Source organism: Polyodon spathula, chromosome 48, assembly GCF_017654505.1.
Source record: "Polyodon spathula isolate WHYD16114869_AA chromosome 48, ASM1765450v1, whole genome shotgun sequence".
NCBI lineage: Eukaryota > Metazoa > Chordata > Actinopteri > Acipenseriformes > Polyodontidae > Polyodon > Polyodon spathula.
The window spans coordinates 1,489,731-1,509,139 of record NC_054581.1 but is presented as its reverse complement, the minus strand read 5'-3'; the positions used below and the strand labels follow the sequence as shown (position 1 = coordinate 1,509,139).

The following is a 19,409-nucleotide window of genomic DNA, read 5'->3' as shown; positions in this document are numbered from 1 at the left end:
TTTCACTGGACTCTATGAAGCTGAGGGAGTTCATTCTATATAGAGGGGGTGCAATTCAATATGTTAACAAGGGAACATTATTCAGCAGCTTTCACTGGACTCTATGAAGCTGAGGGAGTTCATTCTATATAGAGGGGGTGCAATTCAATATGTTATCAAGGGAACATTATTCAGCAGCTTTCACTGGACTCTATGAAGCTGAGGGAGTTCATTCTATATAGAGGGGGTGCAAAACATTTGGTCAAAGCTTTGGACCTTTTTAAATACCTCCCTTAATCTTCTCTGTTCTATACTTCTATTGGCTACACAGGTCTCAAATGTGCAGTTTCGAAAGACACACGTGCCTTGGCAAACATGCAGTTCCATTTTAAATCTGGTGCTATACTCCGCTGTCGCCCGTACCTTTAAATTGCTTTTAGAAGTGCTTGACATTTATTAAGGTGTTGATTTTTCAAAACAGGAACAGCTTCCCTCGCCTTTACTGTTCCAATGCACTTCCTCCACAGCGTGTTTTAAAAGCTGACTGCCAACCCGAGGACGGGGATAAGACTCCCGTTGCACAGCGGGTTCGCCCATTCCAGGTTTTACCACCTGCATAGGCAGCAAACTCAGATGTGTTATCAAGCTCCTAGCGAAACCAGGATCGCACTGCTGTGCAACGGGAGTCTTATCCCCCTCCCTGGGTTGTGCTTGATCAAGCCAAGCCCACTTCCTGCTTGAATTCCCCAGAGGCTGGTTGTTATAACCGGGTTGTGAAGCAGTGCAAAGGTTCATGTTTTAGCAGCTGCGATGGTGGCAAAGCGCAGGGGACAAAGTGCGTGCCCGTGACTGAGCTGGAGAGACGCTGCCAGGCTGGTAGGTCTGCATTCCAAATCTTTCAATACTTGTTTTGTGTTCTCCATCTACCGCTGAGCCAGGGGCGTCAGACTTGGCTCCTGGAGGGTGAGATGATCAGATGATTCGAGCGTTCTGCATTGCAGTGGATTTGATTCATTCCAGCGAGTTATTTTTACTGCAGGAAGACAGTTGCATTACAAAGCGTAGCGATGTATTACAGCAGTGTTTTACAATAGCACAGTGGACTAACTTCATTTACAGTCTGGGTAAAGAATCATTATAGTTGTTGCTGTGCTTGGCTGGACGCTGGTGTGTCATGGAATAGAACGAAGTGAAACTGCTTTTGATCACATCAATGGGTCTGTAGTTTAATGTTAAATGTTTTTTTTTTTTTTTTGTCAACTGATAAAGGCATTTCCATAGAACGAGTCCAGCAGACATTCCTATCCAGCAGATTTGGGCTTTTTTAAATGTTTTTTTTTTTTTTTTAAATTTTGGGCCTCTAGTGCCTTCATCAGCGTCAAACTAAACTGAGTCAAGCAGAGCAGCGTTTGGGCTCTAGTGCCTTCATCAGTGTTACTGAAACTAAACTGAGTCAAGCAGAGCAGCGTTTGGGCTCTAGTGCCTTCATCAGCGTTACTGAAACTAAACTGAGTCAAGCAGAGCAGCGTTTGGGCTCTAGTGCCTTCATCAGTGTTACTGAAACTAAACTGAGTCAAGCAGAGCAGCGTTTGGGCTCTAGTGCCTTCATCAGTGTTATTGAAACTAAACTGAGTCAAGCAGAGCAGCGTTTGGGCTCAAGTGCCTTCATTAATGTCACAAATATTGCAACTTCGAGTTGATAACTGTTTCTGGTAACTGCAAGTGTTTGTTGAAGTAAAACTAAAACGGTGTCAGTAAGAAATGTACAAGTCAAGTTTTATCCCAAATTCTTGTCTGCTTGCCTGGGTCAGTTAAAGGGTTTGCTTTAATTTTTTCTGTCGTGTCTCGTTTGTTGCGGTTTTTGGACAGATGGCCCCGGGTCGGAACGGGAGCTAGGCGGGTCTTATTAAATTTGAGCAATAAAATCATAAACAGTCATAAAAAAACAAGGAACTGACCGCATTAAAAACAAACCCACTGCCAGCCAATTGCTCAATCGGGTGACGAAAAAGTTTTGTATACAAATCTGTGTTGCGTGTATAACTGCCAAGTCTAAAGGTCGTCTTTTATGAAGGAAATAAGCGGATAATTACCAGAATTGCAGGTGGGGTTTTAAAAGAGGATAGTTTTTATTTATACGAGTTCTTTAACAAGGAGCTAACTTACAATCGCTGTTTTTTTTTGTTCGTCAATTAAACTGACTTCAAACGAAAACAGCTGAACAATCGCGATGAAATATCTCTTAAAATATCAATTCCAGTTCCTTCCTTTTGAAATTAGAATTGGGAATTTATTTATTTTATTTTTTTTAAAGGAATTGCAATTGATACTTCAGAGAAGGAATAATAACTGTTAGCTGCTTTCATTTTAATTGACCAACAAAAACAGCGACTTCTGCGTGCATTTATGTTCCACTAAAGCTTGCGGAATTCAATCAAGCCATAAAAGAACGCGCTGCCTTATCAGAGATTTCATTTTGAGAGACAGTGACAGACAGTCGATCAAGTTGTTTTCGCTAGCCTGGTGACAACCTGTGACCCTCGTTGCTGTAATCATTAGAAACACACACACACACTTGGCTGTTTGCTTCTCAGAGAGATTTTGATGACCTTGTGTTGTTGTCTGTATCAAAGTTCGTGTTATAAATGCACAGCAAAGCGTAATAAAGCATAGGGACGCATTGTAAAGCACAGAGAGGTCTGGTAAAGCATAGTGAAGCATTGTAAAGCACAGAGAGGTCAGGTAAAGCATAGGGAAGCATTGTAAAGCACAGAGAGGTCTGGTAAAGCATAGGGAAGCATTGTAAAGCACAGAGAGGTCTGGTAAAGCATAGGGAAGCATTGTAAAGCACAGAGAGGTCTGGTAAAGCATTGTAAAGCACAGAGAGGTCTGGTGAAGCATATTAAACATGATAAACTGGTAATTGTATAGTATAACCACAGGGAAAAGCATGGAACGAGAGTTTAGAAAGAATGGAAAAACTGAGTGAAATGTTAAAATATTCTCTTGTGTTTTGGGCAGATCCTGTTCTGGGAACAGACTTGAGAAATGGCAAAGAAAAGTAAGAAATCTCTCTCTCTATCTCTTCCTCTTTCTCAGCATATTCATTCCTGTATGCACTATACCCTTAAGGATATTTTTTTAATAATAATAATATGCGCTGTGTGTTTGCAGAAGCCCCCGATCTCCTCTCTGACAATCACACAGTGGATGTGATTCGCTGGAAGGTGTGTGAGGAGAAACTGCAGCTAACCAGCTCCGTGCCATTCAACAAGCCCAACCTGTCCACCTGTCCTCAGCAGGTATGAGACAGAAACGCACTGCTGACAGTCATGGGAGAGATCAAGCCTCCGGTGCCTCACCCCGACTGTTTGACGCTCCTTTAACAATTCAACTGATCCCCGTTTAGCCTTTTGTGCATCTCAGTCGCACATCGAGAAACGCGGGGGTCGCAACGTTGATCGCGTTTACTTCTGCGAATTGACTAAAATGGGCTTTTAAGCTTGCCAACGAGATCAAGACACGTTGATGAGAGAGCGACTCATCTTTATTGGACCTAGAATAAAAAATAAGTGTGACGCGGGGCACGCTTCCTCATAGTCGTTCTGCAGCGTGCAGACGCGATTTACGCCAACAAAGAGGAGTCGCTTCTGCTTGGAAACGGTGTTTCTCAGTGAGTGATTGACATGCAGGAACGGGGGATCAATCAAACTCTCAAAAGAAGAGTGGAAAAGTCAGGGTGAAGCACGGAAAATCAGAAGCACGAAATATGGCAAACGGTGAACCGCGGTGACCTTGTAAAAGAGAGTAGTTAGTGGTTGGTTGCTGGAGTAACAGCTGAGTAACTCTTTCCTATAGATAATTAGTAACGCAAACAGGCTCAAGTCAGGTTCGTCCTAAGCCTATAAATGCCAGGCCTGGAGGCGACAGACAGAGCAATTGTATCTAGGGTTCAATATAGAACATAATGTTGCGTATTTGGAGCTAATCGATGGTCAACGTTTGAAACGCGGTCTGGTCTCATCCTTACAGCATAACAAAGTCATTTACCCAGGAACTTCCTGGATAGTTGCAGGGTGTTTGTCTGCCTGGTGCGTGGATCAGCAAAATTTAAACTGCAGTGTTTTTTTGTCTCCCAGACTCGATGGGGTCTGAAGGATTTCTACAGCCTGGAGGAGTGTGTGAGCTTCATTACACAGTGGAGCAAAGAGGTGGAGAGACTGAGCAAGGTACAGGGGGAGAGGGGAGAGGGGAGAGGGGGAGAGGGGTGAGCAGTGTGTGAGCTTAATCCCAGAGTAGAGCCAGGAGGTGGAGAGAGTTAATGAGGGAGTGGGAGAGCAGTAAACAGATTCATCACACACTGGGCAAAGCAGGGCAAAGGTTGGGCAAAGGTTGGTACAGAGGGCAAGAGAAGGAGGCAAAGAAGAAAGGGGGGAGGGGGAGGGGAGAAGGTTGGAAGGGGCAAGGGGGCAGAAAAAGGACAGTGGACAAGAGAAAGAGAGAGAGGAGGAAGATGGGAAGAGAGAATGAAGACAGAGGGAAATTTGAATACTATGCGGAGAAGAGGGGAGGGGTGAGAAGGGCATTGCTCGGCAACTGATTTTATTCCCAATGCAAAAAAAAAAAAAGGGTTTTCTGGAACATCGAACACAAAGCTGCTATTAACGTCACAGCCAGCAGATGGCAGTAATAAGAGATTCTAACCCTGCAGCGCAAACCAAACAAGGAGGACGGAGGGAGAGGAGAGGAGGAGGAGGAGGAAGAAGGGAAGGAGAGAGACAGAGGAGCAAAGGAGACTCCCGGTGACAATGACAACAGCTTGGAGGCGTGTCGACGGTGCATACTGGGCTGGGCCAAGGAGCTCAACACGGTGGCTGAGGTACCAGGCTTCAGCCGTTCATGTATTTCCAAGTTTTTGCAAGCTCTTGACAAGCCCCACTGATCCTGAAAAGAAAGTCGTTTTGAAGTTTCTTTTCCTTCACAGCACAGAAAGACGGTGAAGAAGGGGAGCCGTGGGGAGCAGCAGCAGGAGGAATCAGAAAGAAAAGAGGAGGGGGGAGAGGAGGAGGAGAAATTTCAGCGCATCATGAACTGGGCCAGGGAGCTGCAGACTGTGTCCGAGGTATACGAGAGACCACACACTGTGGAAACCTACAGCTCGGGCCAAAAGCTTTGCATCGCCTTCAATTTTAGGATTGAGACATAATTTAAAAAAAAAAACCAAACAAAAAAACTACATGAACACAACTTGGATTGTTTATTTAACATCCTGCAACCAAAGAAACTCCAAAACGATATTGCAAAAAGTCTATACTGGAAGCCATAATAGCCGCACAATAGTATTTCGTGTTAGATTTCGAAATGTCAGGCACCAATGAGAGGCTTGTCATTGCTGTCTGCAGGGCTGTGGATTGGCTGAAGAGGGTGTGGCTCAGTCCCTCGCAGAGCTGGGATTGGACAATAAGAGACTGGGTCCCGTGCTGCCCCTGCTGGAATTCATCACCTGGTCTCTGCTGCAGGAGCACACACAGGTGAGGCGTTCACACCAACACAGAGACACTGCCTAAGCATTCAAACGCATTGTGAAGCACAGAGAGGTCTGGTGAAGCATAGGGAAGCATTGTAAAGCACAGAGAGGTCTGGTAAAGCACAGGGAAGCATTGTAAAGCACAGAGAGGTCTGGTAAAGCATAGGGAAGCATTGTAAAGCACAGAGAGGTCTGGTAAAGCATAGGGAAGCATTGTAAAGCACAGAGAGGTGTGGTAAAGCATAGGGAAGCATTGTAAAGCACAGAGAGGTCTGGTAAAGCACAGGGAAGCATTGTAAAGCACAGAGAGGTCTGGTAAAGTCTATTTAAAAACCAGTGTAGAATGGGGGGGGGGGGCAAAACTGCAAAGTAAGGGCAGATTATAATGTCACTGACACACAAACAGGCTCTGTTTGGTCCTCTTTCCCGTCTCTGTTTGCTTTGCTTGTTTTAGGGAGGTGTCCCGGAACTGTGGCTGTCGACAAAGCAGAATTCCCGGAGAGCTGGTGAGTGTGACCGTTCCACAGGGAACTCTAGATCTGGAGCCGGGTTCGGGATGCAAAATTGTGACGAACTGCTTCTCCTCGCTGCGCTACAGCGCCCCTACTGGCATAAAACCCCTCCAGTTAACTTTCCCCTTTACTCCTCCTTAAGTGTTTCTTGAGATTAAGGGTGCTGCAGAAAGCATCTTAACACAAGCAAGTCAGTCCACTAGTTAAGAGAAATGTATCCTTTGTGTTCTGCTGAAAGTCAATGCTCAAGGTGTTTCATAAGGTTAATCCTTAGCGGTCCATTTGTTCAGCGCTTGTCGGGTCCAGTTTATTTTCACACGCGCTGTTTTTAAAATATATATTTTTCAGAGTAAAACAGGTTTAAAAGGCATTGATTCGCAAAAGGACACTCAGTACTGTATCTCCACCCTCACCCCTTGTTCGCTGTATTTTTCACATACCTCTATATAGACGTGCATACTGATAAATCCTCTCCTGATCACTCGTTTTATCACCAGACTCCTCAATAATGCGATCTGAGTCATTATTTTATTACTGTATCATCTCAGAAAGCACTGCAGATGTCTGTGATGTTCCTCGAACGCTGGATGCAGAAGCAGCTCTCTCCTTTGTTTGTGTCCGCGTTGTCTCTGCTATAAGCCCTTTTTTTTGGCTTCACTCGGCTCCTCTCGGTCTAACTCGGTCATTGAAAGTTTTTCCTCGGCTTTTTCCAGAGTAAAACACGACCAACATCGGTCCGACATCGGACTGGAAAGGGAAAATTGTAATGTCGGACCTGGTCCGACAGTGGACCGCAAAGGGTTAAGCATAAATACAACATTCATCACGACACACGTCATGATCCGAAATGTGCCGCTTGTAGATGGATGATGCAGAGGAATGCCTAATTACCATTTCATGGTACACTTGTAATAAGAGACATGAAAAGAGATTCCCTAGTCACCCTTAGTGTTTAGTCCTCCAGGGGGCCAGTAGCTCCTGGGTGTACAGAGGCAATTGGTCTGGGGATCGGAGGACCCCCGCGGACCTGCGGTTCTAACGAGCTTCGCCTTGTATTAATTGATTATTAGATGTCAGCGCAGTTACCCTGTGTGTGTTTCTTCCCCTCACAGATGCTGTCAGATACATCCCGGATTCAGGTAGGTCTCATGTGTTAAACACAAGCTTGCATTACTCTTGCAATTCCACACTGGAACTAAAGACATTTTCTCTCTTTCTTTCCTCTAGTCTGGAAGTGGATTTGTAGCGCCGCAGGTATGGTTTTAATGAGTTGCTGAACTCTCTGAATGTATACACACTGGCTACTTTGCCATTATCCCCCCCTTGACCTTATTCAAACGAGACTGGGTCCTCAGATTCCCCTGGGGCGCTCTTGTTTTATGATCACGTGACTAAGCCATCCCACAATGCTGATTTCTACACTGACAAGGGAGATTCGCGATGTCTGAGACAGACTCCAGTCATCTTCCATTGCTTGCTCAGTTCCCTGATCTTGGTCCGATTGGACGTCTCTGGGACGAGCGTCTGGTTTTGTTTCGGTAAATCCTCTGCCTGTCACACTGACGCACTTGCAGGTTTGCATTCCTAAGAATGGACCGTGGGACACTTCCACTTCCAAACGAGAGGAGGCCATTCGGCCCATCTTGCTCGTTTGGTTGTCAGTAGCTTATTGATCCCAGAATCTCATCAAGCAGCTTCTTGAAGGATCCCAGGGTGTCGGCTTCAACAACATTACTGGGGAGTTGGTTCCAGACTCCCACGATTCTCTGCGTAAAAAAAGGGCCTCCTATTTTCTGTTCTGAATGCCCCTTTATCTAATCTCCATTTGTGTAGTCTATATACCACAGGTGGACAAGTTTAATACTTCTCTCCGGGTCTCGAAATGTTTCCTGGGCAGTGTAGCTTGAATCAAGCGCATATCTGAAGTCACCAACTGTAAGAAGACCTTGGAAAAAAAATATTTAAATATCCAACTGAAAAAATAATTAGATCGATTTATGTTAATTGAGAGCTTAAGTTGGAATATAAACTTCTGTTAAAAACAGCACTTGCCTTTATGAAAAGCACTGTGGTATGAGGACAGGGCTTGCGACACTTAAAGACAACATGCAATCAGCATTAACAGTCTCTGGCTTCTGATGCCCGTTCTCATTGCCTCCTCACTTCTCCGCAGCGGATGTGACTCTAGACCCCGACACGGCACACCCCTGGCTTATCCTGTCCAAGAACGGGAAAAGTGTGAGAAGGGGAGAGACGAGCCAGGATCTCCCAGAAAAAAAACAGAGGTTCGACTGGAAGAGCTGTGTCCAGGGCTGGCAGGGGTTCACCTCTGGGAGACACTACTGGGAGGTGGAGGTGGAGCAGAACAGCGCCTGGAGAGTGGGAGTCACTGCGGCTTCCGCCCAGAGGAAGGGAAGGTTCAGCATGCACCCCGCTGGGGGATACTGGACAATCTGGAGGAGTCAGAGCCACCTATGGGCCTGCACTGACCCCAAGACCTGCCTTCCTTTGAGCCTGGACCCCCGGAAGGTAGGGGTGTTTGTGGATTACGAGGAAGGGAAGGTCTCCTTCTACAATGCGGACAAGAGGTCTCACATCTACACCTTCAGCGACACCTTCACTGAGAAGCTGTACCCAGTTTTCGCTATCCAAGATGAAGAAACGGCGCTTGTGATAACATCCCCCTCCCCAGTGAGCACTAGGCGCAATTAACCCTGTGATGCCCATTTCTGTATCGCATGTGATGCAATGCTTAGCCAGCCCTTTTTAATCCAGCCTCACAAGCTAGAATTGTTCAGATTCAGCAGATTAGGTGTTGCCAGACAGGGGGAAAGTAGTTTTCTTGTACAAAGCAATCTAGTGAAAAATAACTGTAATAAAGCAGTTTTCCTCATTTTAAAAATGCTTGTGGGCATCGCCCCCGGGTCCAGCAGCCCATGCTGGCGCGACCGCCAGACGCACACGTTTTTGAACTGATCAGTTTTCTTCAGCTGTCTTGATTTATGACTTTTTAAAGAAACGTTTCGGGTTTTGCTCAACTGTTTTGTCTTCATTGCACATCCTGTCGTAGTTTTTGTGCTACTGTGAATACATGATCTCTCTTGATTTTTTTGTCTCTTATACACAAGTCTGTCATTAAATGATCATTTGATATGCATCATGTGATGTTTAACATTTACCTTCCTACAGTTCCTTTGCTTGCATGGATTCCCTCCCTCTCTCACCAAATCTCTTGCTTCCGAGTGGCGCATCTGGTAAAAGCGCTCTGCATGGAGAGCAGGAGGCGCCCTAGAGCCTGGAGGTCGCCGGTTCGAGTCCAGGCTCTACCACTGCCGCCTGTGTGATGACATGATCATCGATGTCAGCAAGCAGCGCACACGAAGCACCCTCGTGCTGCATCTCACAGCAACTCAATTTCCACTGACTTCGTTTCAATGTGTTTATTTGTACAGCGCCTTTCACAACACTGTATCTCAATGCGCTTCACAGGTCAGGTCAAAACAGAAAATCACAACTGTGTATCGTGAACCTCAAATGGTAATTCCCTGCAAAAATTGTTAGAATTTTGTTTTGTTTTGTTTTAAACTATATAAATTCACGGCTCTCATTACTGATAAGTTTACAAGCATCGAGTTCTCTTGCCTTTCAGGGCTGACCCGCTCTGGTCACTCTCGCAGTGGTCCAGCTGCACACACACGACCACGTCTCTTTCAAATGCTTTCGGAGCCTCCCCCCCATTCCAGGGAGACTGCTTGCAATTGTGCTGCTTCCATCACCTTTACAGTGCTGGGGGGGGGGAGGGAATGACATGACACAGGATGCCAAACCCAAGCGGTCCTGCTAAAGAATCACATTTGTGCAGCGAGACCAGCACACAGTTTGGAGAAACCTTTTATTTAACAAAACAGAATGACGGCAATCCTCTGTCCAATCACCTGTTTAAAACTCTTATTTACAAATATACACACATATTTTATACATCATTTAGAGAGGAACAAACGTGTTTATTTTACAATACTGTCAAAGCAATGCAAACCTCTTTCCTTTCCACGGTTCATTAAAAAAAATTTAAAAATACACACACGCAATTAAATCTCCTTTTAAACTAACTGATAGAGAGTGGCGGCACGCTGGCCAGGACGACTGCGGCTCGAAACTACCTCGGAGGATGTAAACCAACTGGTAAGCCAACCATGTCCGATTCCCTCAATGCAGGAATACTAGTTTGGTGTGAAATGAAAACAGGATCGTGGGCCTCTTCAGCTCGCAAAACAAACAAAAACAAAGTATTAAAGCAAACGCACAAAAAAAAAAAACCCAAAGTTTGTCCCAGTTAGAGGGCAGCAGCACTCACCTTGAATCCCAGTCAGAGTTCCTAAAGCTGCACTGGTTTGGTTTTTTGGTTTTGTTTTACACACTGCTATTATGTACACAGTAAAATGCACAGCAAGTATTCTGTTGTTTGTTGTTGAATCCTTTAAAATAAACAGCTGCTTTAGACCCAAGGGAATCACTTCACCTCTCCCTTTCCCTTCTCCCCTCCCTTAAACAAAAAGGAATCACTTCACCTCTCCCCTCCCTGTCTTAGACCCAAGGGAATCACTTCACCTCTCAACCTCCCTTCTCCCCTCCCTGTCTTAGACCCAAGGGAATCACTTCCCCTCTCCCCTCACCGCAGGCCCATGGGCTCATGCAGCAGGCAGGCCAGGTAGCAGCACACCTCCCAGGCACGGTCGATGTGGGGAGCGCTGCTGAGCGGGTGCACGCCACGGAGGTAACGGAAGGTGAGCACCTTGTCAGTGAGGCTCCGCACGCTCAGCACCTCCCTGCAGGGGCCCCCGGGGGCCGGGGGGTCGGGGGGGTCCAGGTAGGGGGGCAGGGCCAGCCCGGGGGTCCGGCCGAAGGGTGACTAGTCCAGCCGTCCCGGACGCTGGCGAAGCGGGTCCATCTGGGAGAGGCCAGCACGCAGGCGCCGCCCCCTCTCCCGCGCCATCCCGACCCCCCTGGACGGGGAGGGGGGTGGGTCCTCGCTGCCGCTCCCTCGCCGGCACATCGAATAGCAGGTCCGCGCACTCCAGCACGGTCAGCGGAGAGCCCTGCCCGAGCAGGACGGAGTGTTTGGGCCGGAAGGAGTCGATGTACCGAAGGCTGCAGCGTACCGGGATCTGCAGGGGAGGCAGGCCGGGTTAGTTTTGTATGTTCATCACTTCATTTCCACAGTAACATTGCAGCCCCCCCTCCCATTTTATAGCACAGTTTGCCATGTTTTTTTAATTTTATTTGCTCTACTGTGGACCCTCTGGGCTTTACAATGCTTTCACTGTGCTGTGGTATACTGTGCTGTGCTGGATCACGCTGCGCTGTGCTGCATCTCACTGTGCTGTGCTTTCACTGTGCCGGATCACACTCTATCGCGCTCTCACTGTGTGCAACTCCTAGAAGGGGTGGCTCACCTGTTGCAGCCTCTTCTGCAGCAGCTCCATCCAGTGGACCCAGATCCGGGAGACGGTGGACTCGGCCACCTTGAATCTGAAGGAGAGGTCCTGCAGCAGCAGGCCAAGCCTGAGCCGGGTCAGAACCAGCAGCAGCTGGTCCTCTGGGCTCAGCAGATTGGGAGCCCCGCCCTCTGTGCGCCGAGAGTAGCCCCGCCCCAGAAAGGCCCCGCCCTCTGAGCTGTTAGCCCCTCCCGCTGGCAGCCCCTCGGTCTGTGTCACCAAGTCTGAATCAAGAGCCTAGAGAGAGGGGGAGAGGGGGAGGCAGAGAGTTAGGGTTTGTTTACAAATTCTTAACCTGTTCAGAACTTAACCCTTTCAAAGACAGGCTCAAATCAGACATATTAACTGATACAAGAGGGGGTCAGCTGGACATATTAAAACCATTTCACACGCATTAAAATGTATAAAACAATCTCACCTGTCCGTCCATAAACACGTCTTTCCCCAACGCCTCGACCAACCCGTCCGAAATCACTTCCTCCTCCTCCTCCTCCTCCTCCTCCGCCCCGCCCACTCTCTCCCGATTGGCCGCCCGGTTCCAGCAGAGCCCGGCCCCGTCTCCGCTGCGCAGGAACTCCAGGAAGGCCGTGAACTTGCTGTAGCTCTCGAACCCGGTGAAGAAACGCAGCCACTTGGGCTCCTTGCTCAGGGCCCTGGCGGAGAGGACGCAGCGGCGAGGGTGGGCCCGCTTCTCGCTGAGCTGGGCCCCCAGCTGCAGCACGGTCTCGGCGCTGGAGGCTGCCTCCGAGCGGGCCCGGAGCAGCTCCCTCTGCCGGGCCGAGCTCTCGATCCGAAGCCGGGCCGCCTCGTTCTCCAGGGAGTCGATGCGAGCCTCGTGGGCCGTTGTCAGGGCGTGCTGCTCCCACTCCCAGCGCTCCTGCAGGGGGCAGCAGAGGGTACACTGAGCAGCCACCTCTGTCTTTACAGAAGCGCCACTGATATGACTTCTCCACCCCCCTTCTTACTGGAGATGCAGAGCAGTTTGATCCATTCCTGGTTTTACTGGTTTAATAAGATGCACCTGAGCTTGTTGCCTGCACAGCTCTGGCCAAAAGTTTCACCTAGAATTTTAGGATCGATGCACCACATGAAAAGACACAAAGGAAAAACTATATGCACATAATTTAGATATTTTATTTAAACACCACGTAATCCTTGAAAATTACAAAAACGACTTTATGGGGTCGGCGCTCGGCCAATTGTGCACCGCCTCCCCCTAGGAACCCCCGGGCACGGTGGCAGTGACACAGCCTGGACTGGAACCTGCGATCTCCAGGCTACAGGGCGCATCCTGCACGCCACGCAGAGCGCCTTTCCTGGAAGCGCCGCTCGGGAGCCTCTTCCATGCTTGTATTTTAACAAAAAGCACAGAGCAGCTTACTGCAGCTCATCAAGCAGCTGCTGAACAAAGGGAAGGGCATTACAGCTGGCTGGCATGAATCCCATCGCTCCACCTAGCTCGGTTTAACTTCAAGTTTTTTTTTTGTAATAAAAGGATCGTTTCGTCGCCTCATGCATCACACAATTAGAAAAATCGACCTCTAACCTTGTAAGTCACACGGCAGTGCCCGGACGATCTCTACCTTGCTCTGGGTGTGCAGCGTCTCCTGCCTCTCCAGCACCCCCTGCAGCTCGCTCAGCCTCTGCTCCTGCCTGTGCAGGTTCTGTGCGAAGCTTCGGACCAGGCGGGTCAGGGCCTGGGGGTCGGGGGGCAGGGAGTACCCCCGGTGATCGTTCTCGAAGCCCAGGCGCAACTCCCCCTGGGACACTCCGACAAGCTCCACCAGCTCAGCTGCCAGGACCAGATCTCCGATCCCGCGCGCGGAGGCTGGAGAGGAAGAGGAGGAGACAAGGGTCTGTAAGATCACATGTCTAGGGCCAGCACAGGCATGGACACAAGACTCCCACTGCACAGCAGTTTGATCCACTTCCGATAACCAAGCTGGTAATAAAACCTGGGCTGGGTGAAAGCGCTATGCAACGGGAGTCTTATTCCCATCCCTGTAATTAATAATATCCTTATAATAATAATTAACTATATTCATGAAGGCAAAACACATCAATTATACCTGTAGTAAATATACTCTACTACTGAGTTACATCTCTGAATTTTAGGACTGGGGGGGTAAGAGTCATGTTTAACCAAAATGAAATAACAACATCTTGCCCAAACTGCACATTACATATGGAAGCAAACCGTTGACTCTGTTATTGAACTAGATTTTTTATTAAGGCGCTAAGCAGTGTGATGAATCCCGCTGGGGGGTGGGGGTTACCTGTGTTGGGGGGGCACTTCTGGGTCCGGGTTCGGCTCCCCTTCCTCCTCCTCCTCCTCCTCTTCCTCTTCACCGCGGTCTTACTCAGAGACTCCGCTTCATCCACGTTCTGTGTTAGAGAAAGTCAACAACGATCATATTCCGAAACTCACAAATACACCACACCCGCCCGGAACGGAGACAAGACTCCTCCGTGAACAGAAGCCAGGTTGAGGGTTCAAAGCACACGTACCTTCTCGAAGCCAAACTCCGTGGGCAAGGCGTGCTCTCTCAGACGCACTGTCTGCCCAGTTCTGGCAAACATTTCAGCTCTGAAATGCTTGCTGCACAGAACACTGTACCTGTGGGCTCCCAGAATTTTTTATCCGGGGTCTGTCGGCCCACAGCGATTCTCTGTTGAGTTTTTCTCAACACACTCTTTGGAAAACTAAGAAAATTACGACAAAACATGTCACTTCCAAACTGAAGAGCAGAAACTCAGATTGCTGGTCAATTATCCTTTGCTTATGGGGAGCCGGGCTTTTTAAAAAAAAAAAAAAGGGACAAATATTTTACCAGGTGTTTTATCCTGATTCAATTTAAATCTAGTATTTTTTTTAAATAGATTTAAACAAACTTTTTTTTTTTTTTTTTTTTTTTTTTTAACGCTATATTTTAGCTTATACACAAATTAAACATTCAGAAAATGCTTTTAAATCAATTTTACACATTTAGCAGACAGTAATCCGAAAATGAAATCTGAAAAAAAAAAAAAAAGACAGGTCTGAGAAAAATAAAACCCGGGTAATTTTTTTTTTTTCATATTTATATTTGCCAGCTAAATTTGAAGCCAACGCGTTAAATCTTAATCAGCTGGCAAAAGAAATATTTTGACAGAACCCAGATGTCTTTTCCCCAGACCGAACTGCCAAACTGATTTTAAAATGTTGCGTAAATATTATTATTATTAATAATTTATTTATTTATTTATTATGTGTGAGATCTAAATAAAATTTGGGTCCCTTTTGTGGACCAATTTTACGTATTTAAATAAACTTTGGGGTATAAGTCAACGATAAATATTATACATAGCTCGAGAATAGTAATAGCTTCATCGTACAGATACCAGTAGGCAAGCAGGACTGGTTTATTAGCGTATTAATAGATTGATTTATTAATAACTCAGCTTAGTAAATGTTATTCGATGTCTTTGTTACTCGTGAAACGTGACCCCTCTCCTCAGGGTGCATTCCCTGCGCAGCTCTGAACAGTTTATCGCCGCACAAGAGACGGGCATCTCTCACAATATTATTAACGCTAAAATAAATAATAATAATAATAATAATAATAATAATAATAATAATAATAATAATAATAATAATAATAATAATAATAAAGACTACTTGAAACTGTCGAGCCATGAAACTCATTTTATAGTTTGATACGTTAATCCCAAACACAAAAACATGCAATATTTTGCGCTTATGGGCAATATTTCGAATAACCGTTATAAAGACTATGCCAAATAATAATAATATAATATTATATAATAATAATAATAATAATAATAATGATGAGACCTCTGTATATACTGAAACACTGATACCTAGGTAAGATGGCGTCTTTAAACGTCACAAATGACGTCACGGCATGTGGAATCCCTCTATACTAGCAACGAGACCAACAAAACGGCGAGGTTACCCTACAGCGCCACCTGGAGCGTGGAATATACACTGCAGGGTTGTAGCCAGCGACTGATTCCTTTTAAATGTTGTGTTTTAGTATCAGTTCAAAATACTGACCGATGCATTAAAACCAGCAAACAAACCAAGAAGTAGAATTGCATCCAGTTTAAATACGAGTCCGGAAAAACACGGTTCCATCGTCGATTTTAATATTTGATTTAGTTTATGTTTTTAATTGTTGTATTAAAAAGCTAGATCCGGTATCATGATTAATTTCAAAGCTTATTATTAGTATTATGGTCAATAATTGTATTTGATTTCCCCACTTAAAATATCTAACGGTATTGTCTTTCCTAATAAAATTTTAAAAAAAGTATGGGTAATTCTGCACTCCTGAACAAACTGCAGAACTGGGTGTTTTAAATCTGCCACACGAAATGCGTATTAAAATAGTGCACAGGATTATAAATACCTCGGGTCGGGCTCGCCGCGATCGGCGCAGCGCTGTCCCGCCCACCTCGCTCCTCTCCCGGGCAGCCGCTGCTTGCCTCTTCGGTCGGTGCTCCGGGACCGGGGACTCCGGGCTAAAACAAATGTTTCCTTTGCAAAACCTACCCGGTTCGCTTTCTTCGCTCCCCCGGCTATCCATTCCCACAAAACAGCCCTCGGGGGATTGTTTTTCCTAAAGAAAGCTCGTTTCTTCGGCTTTGGGACTTGGCAGAAAACTGCAAGGTGGCGCCTGCCCGTAACCAAAATGGCCGATGTGGGTAACCTCTATCCATGTCTAGGGCTGTGAAGCCGAATTTCGACGCCACCATTTGCCCCTACCGAATAGGGAAGGCGGCTTATGTTACAAAGTCCGACTTCAAAAAAACTGTAAAAGAGAAACCCGCGGACCTCGACGCGCCTTCGCCTTTCTCAAACCATTCAAACTCTCCCTGAAAGCCAAACTGGGTTAAAGCTGACCGACAAAGTTTACAGCGACGAAAAAACCACAAGCCGAGACCCGAAACAAACATGGCGGACGTGGACAAGCCCTATCGAGACACCGCAATGAAGCCGCCGTCGGTCGAGAAACGTCGCCATCAATACCAATGGCGAATCCCAACTCGCCCTTATGGGTTGAATAAAACGCTTGAAATAAACGACGGTGCATCAGAAAAGAAAGAAGAATAATTAAAAAAAAAAAAGTTTGGGGTTGCAAGAGGGCGTTCCACACCGCTTCGCCCTTATCGGGGAATCCAATTTAATATAACCGGCGTTTTAGATACTACCCCATGCATTTAATTTTGCAACGGTGCTGGCAGACAGGACGCTGTGTTGGCACAAAGAGAGCTTAATCTCCCGTCTCCCATTGAGACTCATGAAACTCCCTGTAATTTAGATTTCCAATTGTAATGCATTACCTGAAGCAGCCACAATATCTAAAACAGGCGTCAAACGTGTTATATTGTTCTATATCTCAACAGTAGGAAGGTCGCTTTTGAAATCGTGACATAAAGGATGTGTTGCAGTAAGAATTCCTCTGTTAAGGAAAGGGGAACAAGACTAAAATGCTAAAATATGCACAAGGACACAGAAACTGGACTCTGGGAGGACGGTCGAAAGGTGCTTTGGACTGTTGATGGGTGGACAACGACTCATGTGCCTTCTGCCTTGTTTTGTCTTCTTTCTATCCCTGAAGGATATTATCTTCAGGTCTCTCCTCCTTGTTAGACAGTGTTTTGGCTCTTCCAGTCCTGGGTTTGCCAGTTACAGGTTTCTCTGTACTTGTTGATTGTTTTTCGGATGCCACACCTTGAAAACCGAGCGATTTCACGCAGCGTGTTTCCTTCCTTATGCGAGTCAAGGCTGTTACAATAGTAGAAAACACTAGTGGAGGCTTTGAGGAAATTACTGATGCTCATAATGCAGTATAGTAGAAAAATGCAACATATCTGAGACTTTTGCACAGCGGTGTGTGTGTGTACACGTTTTTAAAACTATCACACACAATATCAAAGACATTTTAACTCCTTCACAGCCAGTCCTTTCATGACCATCTTTAAAGTGCTGTAAAAAAGATATATCATACAAAAGAAAACTCGTTTGAGACAGCAGAATGATTTTTATTTTATTTTTTTTATTGTAACAAACTCACGTTTAACAAGCGTCAACTAAATAAAGAGATACCTCACAAAAGCAGATTATATATAAGGACTGAACGGTGATGTACCGCGAAAATGACGCAGGATTCAGTTCCACTTCCCAGAGCAAGTGAAACATCATTTAAACCAGACCACAAAATTCACGTTTACTTCAATCTGTTCTTTTCCCTCCAACTAGATTTAAAACTAAGCTTAGAACGAGAGAGAGAAAGAGAATTAAATAAACGAGATTGCAACAAAGCACCATTCATAGACAAATGTGTTTGTAACATTATCATCCATCACCGATCTGTAACATTGCACCTCAAAGACTTCCACTCGACCCACTGCAAACAAATCAATTTCAACCCGAGAGGCTGCAGTTCAAAGCCGGAGTTAGCATTGCATTTTTATTAAAGGACACCAGTTTACACAGTGAAAGCAGACAACTCCCTGTCATAGACTTCGGGTTTAAAGTAAAATTTGGAGACTCCAGTCCAAGCGATGCAAATATTCGTCAGCTTTTAAAGAACAGGGCGCTAACCGGAAACCCTGATCGCCAAAAGGTGTGGACAAACGCCCTGATCCAGAACTCCACTGAAAAAAAAAAAAAACAACATTTCTAACAATGCACAGTCAATAAAATAATTTATTACCCAAGAAAAAAAAAAAAAAAACACACACACACACACACACACACACACACACAGGATACCTGGCCAGGTTTAAGTGTTGCGTAATTAAGCCTAACACATGGTGCGATTCTTAAGCCATACAGAAATATTTATTATTCTTCAAGCAATTAGTTCAGTTAAGGGTCTAGTTCAGTAATTGAGAGCTGGGTTGGAATTAGAACCAGCAGCCACAGGGGGTCCCTAGGACCGAGTTTGAGAAGCCCTGGTCTAGTGAGTATGGGTTTTGTTTTGCTGGCAATGCACTAGCTGGGCACTAGATGGCGCTTGCTGGTGAAAAAGACGGCTGATCCAGCCTGCGTTACATGAATCAGACCAGGCAGCTCTGAAGAGCAGCTCCGAATCACTTCAACAGATTGAACGGCAGATATAAGTAGCTGCGTTTTAAACAGGAAAATAGGGGGAAGGTTAAGGAAAAAAATGGCTCATTGGTCCTTCTCTTTCAGTCTGTCGATTCCCTCCATCTCAGTGTCCACGTCGCTCCTTGCAGAGTGTCCTTCAGAAGGTTCTTCAGCTGCAAGAGAGCAGAGAGGCCCGTCAAGAAACCCAGACTCACCCAGCGTTCCAACATCTTTATTATTATTATTATTATTATTATTATTATTATTATTATTATTATTAATTATTCAGCCGTTAATTAAACTGACAGCGAAAAAGAGGGGTAGGGTTAAAGTTTCAAATGTTAACAATGTATTTTTTTTAAAGCTCAGCTCACCGGGGGGGGGGGTCCCCCCGTCCTTCGCCCGGGGTCGGCTGCACCACGGAAGTGTGGCATCTGAGCGGAAATGTGAGACATGGACCTGACGCGGCGTGAGTGTCCGTGGACACACACACACACACACACACACACACACACACACACACACAGGGACGTCGTGGCACCGTGGACTTGGTACTCGTTCGCGGATCTGACGAACTTCATACACACACACACACACACACACACACACACACACACACACACACACACACACTGAGTCAACCTCCTCTGTGAAAAAAACAAGACAGGGGCTGGTAAACACTGCTGTGTCTGTACAGGGCACTGAATACCCCCTCTGCATACACACAGCCCTGGCTCTGCATCACCCTGTAGAATGAACTCCCTCAGCTTCATGAGTCTGTGAAAGGGCACTGAATA

At 46.1% G+C, this 19,409-nt stretch overlaps 2 protein-coding genes across 7 annotated transcripts; one reads left to right on the top strand and one right to left on the bottom strand.

Annotated features, from left to right (window-relative positions):
* Positions 1-191: 191 nt before the first annotated feature.
* On the top strand, positions 192-9,216 carry si:dkey-219e21.2 (E3 ubiquitin-protein ligase TRIM39). Of its 6 annotated transcripts, none has more exons than XM_041238269.1 (11): positions 192-859; positions 3,001-3,040; positions 3,154-3,281; positions 4,119-4,208; positions 4,691-4,858; positions 4,964-5,101; positions 5,382-5,510; positions 5,961-6,012; positions 7,131-7,157; positions 7,246-7,272; positions 8,192-9,216. In XM_041238269.1, the coding sequence occupies exons 2-11, from the start codon at positions 3,028-3,030 to the stop codon at positions 8,728-8,730; spliced, it is 1,311 nt and encodes a 436-aa protein (XP_041094203.1). In that variant the 5' UTR covers positions 192-859; positions 3,001-3,027; the 3' UTR covers positions 8,731-9,216. The 6 variants fall into 6 exon arrangements, with proteins under 6 accessions (XP_041094203.1, XP_041094197.1, XP_041094199.1 ...); XM_041238263.1 differs by having other exon boundaries at positions 193-855; XM_041238265.1 differs by lacking the exon at positions 192-859 and adding an exon at positions 869-942.
* A 1,471-nt stretch (positions 9,217-10,687) lies between these two features.
* LOC121306478 lies at positions 10,688-18,841 on the bottom strand. The gene is made up of 7 exons (XM_041238199.1): positions 15,926-18,841; positions 13,790-13,898; positions 13,097-13,341; positions 11,932-12,390; positions 11,472-11,750; positions 10,984-11,183; positions 10,688-10,844 (listed from the first exon to the last, which is right to left on the bottom strand). Exons 1-7 carry the CDS (start codon positions 16,100-16,102, stop codon positions 10,688-10,690), a joined length of 1,626 nt encoding a protein of 541 aa, XP_041094133.1. The 5' UTR covers positions 16,103-18,841.
* Positions 18,842-19,409: the final 568 nt, after the last annotated feature.

Excerpts from the sequence above, each read along its gene's own strand:
- si:dkey-219e21.2 (XM_041238269.1), top strand. Across the intron at positions 5,511-5,960 it reads TGCTGCAGGAGCACACACAG|GGAGGTGTCCCGGAACTGTG; the intron begins GTGAGGCGTTCA and ends TGCTTGTTTTAG. Across the intron at positions 7,273-8,191 it reads GTGGATTTGTAGCGCCGCAG|CGGATGTGACTCTAGACCCC; the intron begins GTATGGTTTTAA and ends ACTTCTCCGCAG.
- LOC121306478 (XM_041238199.1), bottom strand. The coding sequence starts at position 16,102 with ATGGATAGCCGGGGGAGCGAAGAAAGCGAACCGGGTAGGTTTTGCAAA. Across the intron at positions 13,899-15,925 it reads CGCGGCGAGCCCGACCCGAG|AACGTGGATGAAGCGGAGTC; the intron begins GTATTTATAATC and ends TCTCTAACACAG. Across the intron at positions 11,751-11,931 it reads ACGTGTTTATGGACGGACAG|GCTCTTGATTCAGACTTGGT; the intron begins GTGAGATTGTTT and ends CCCTCTCTCTAG.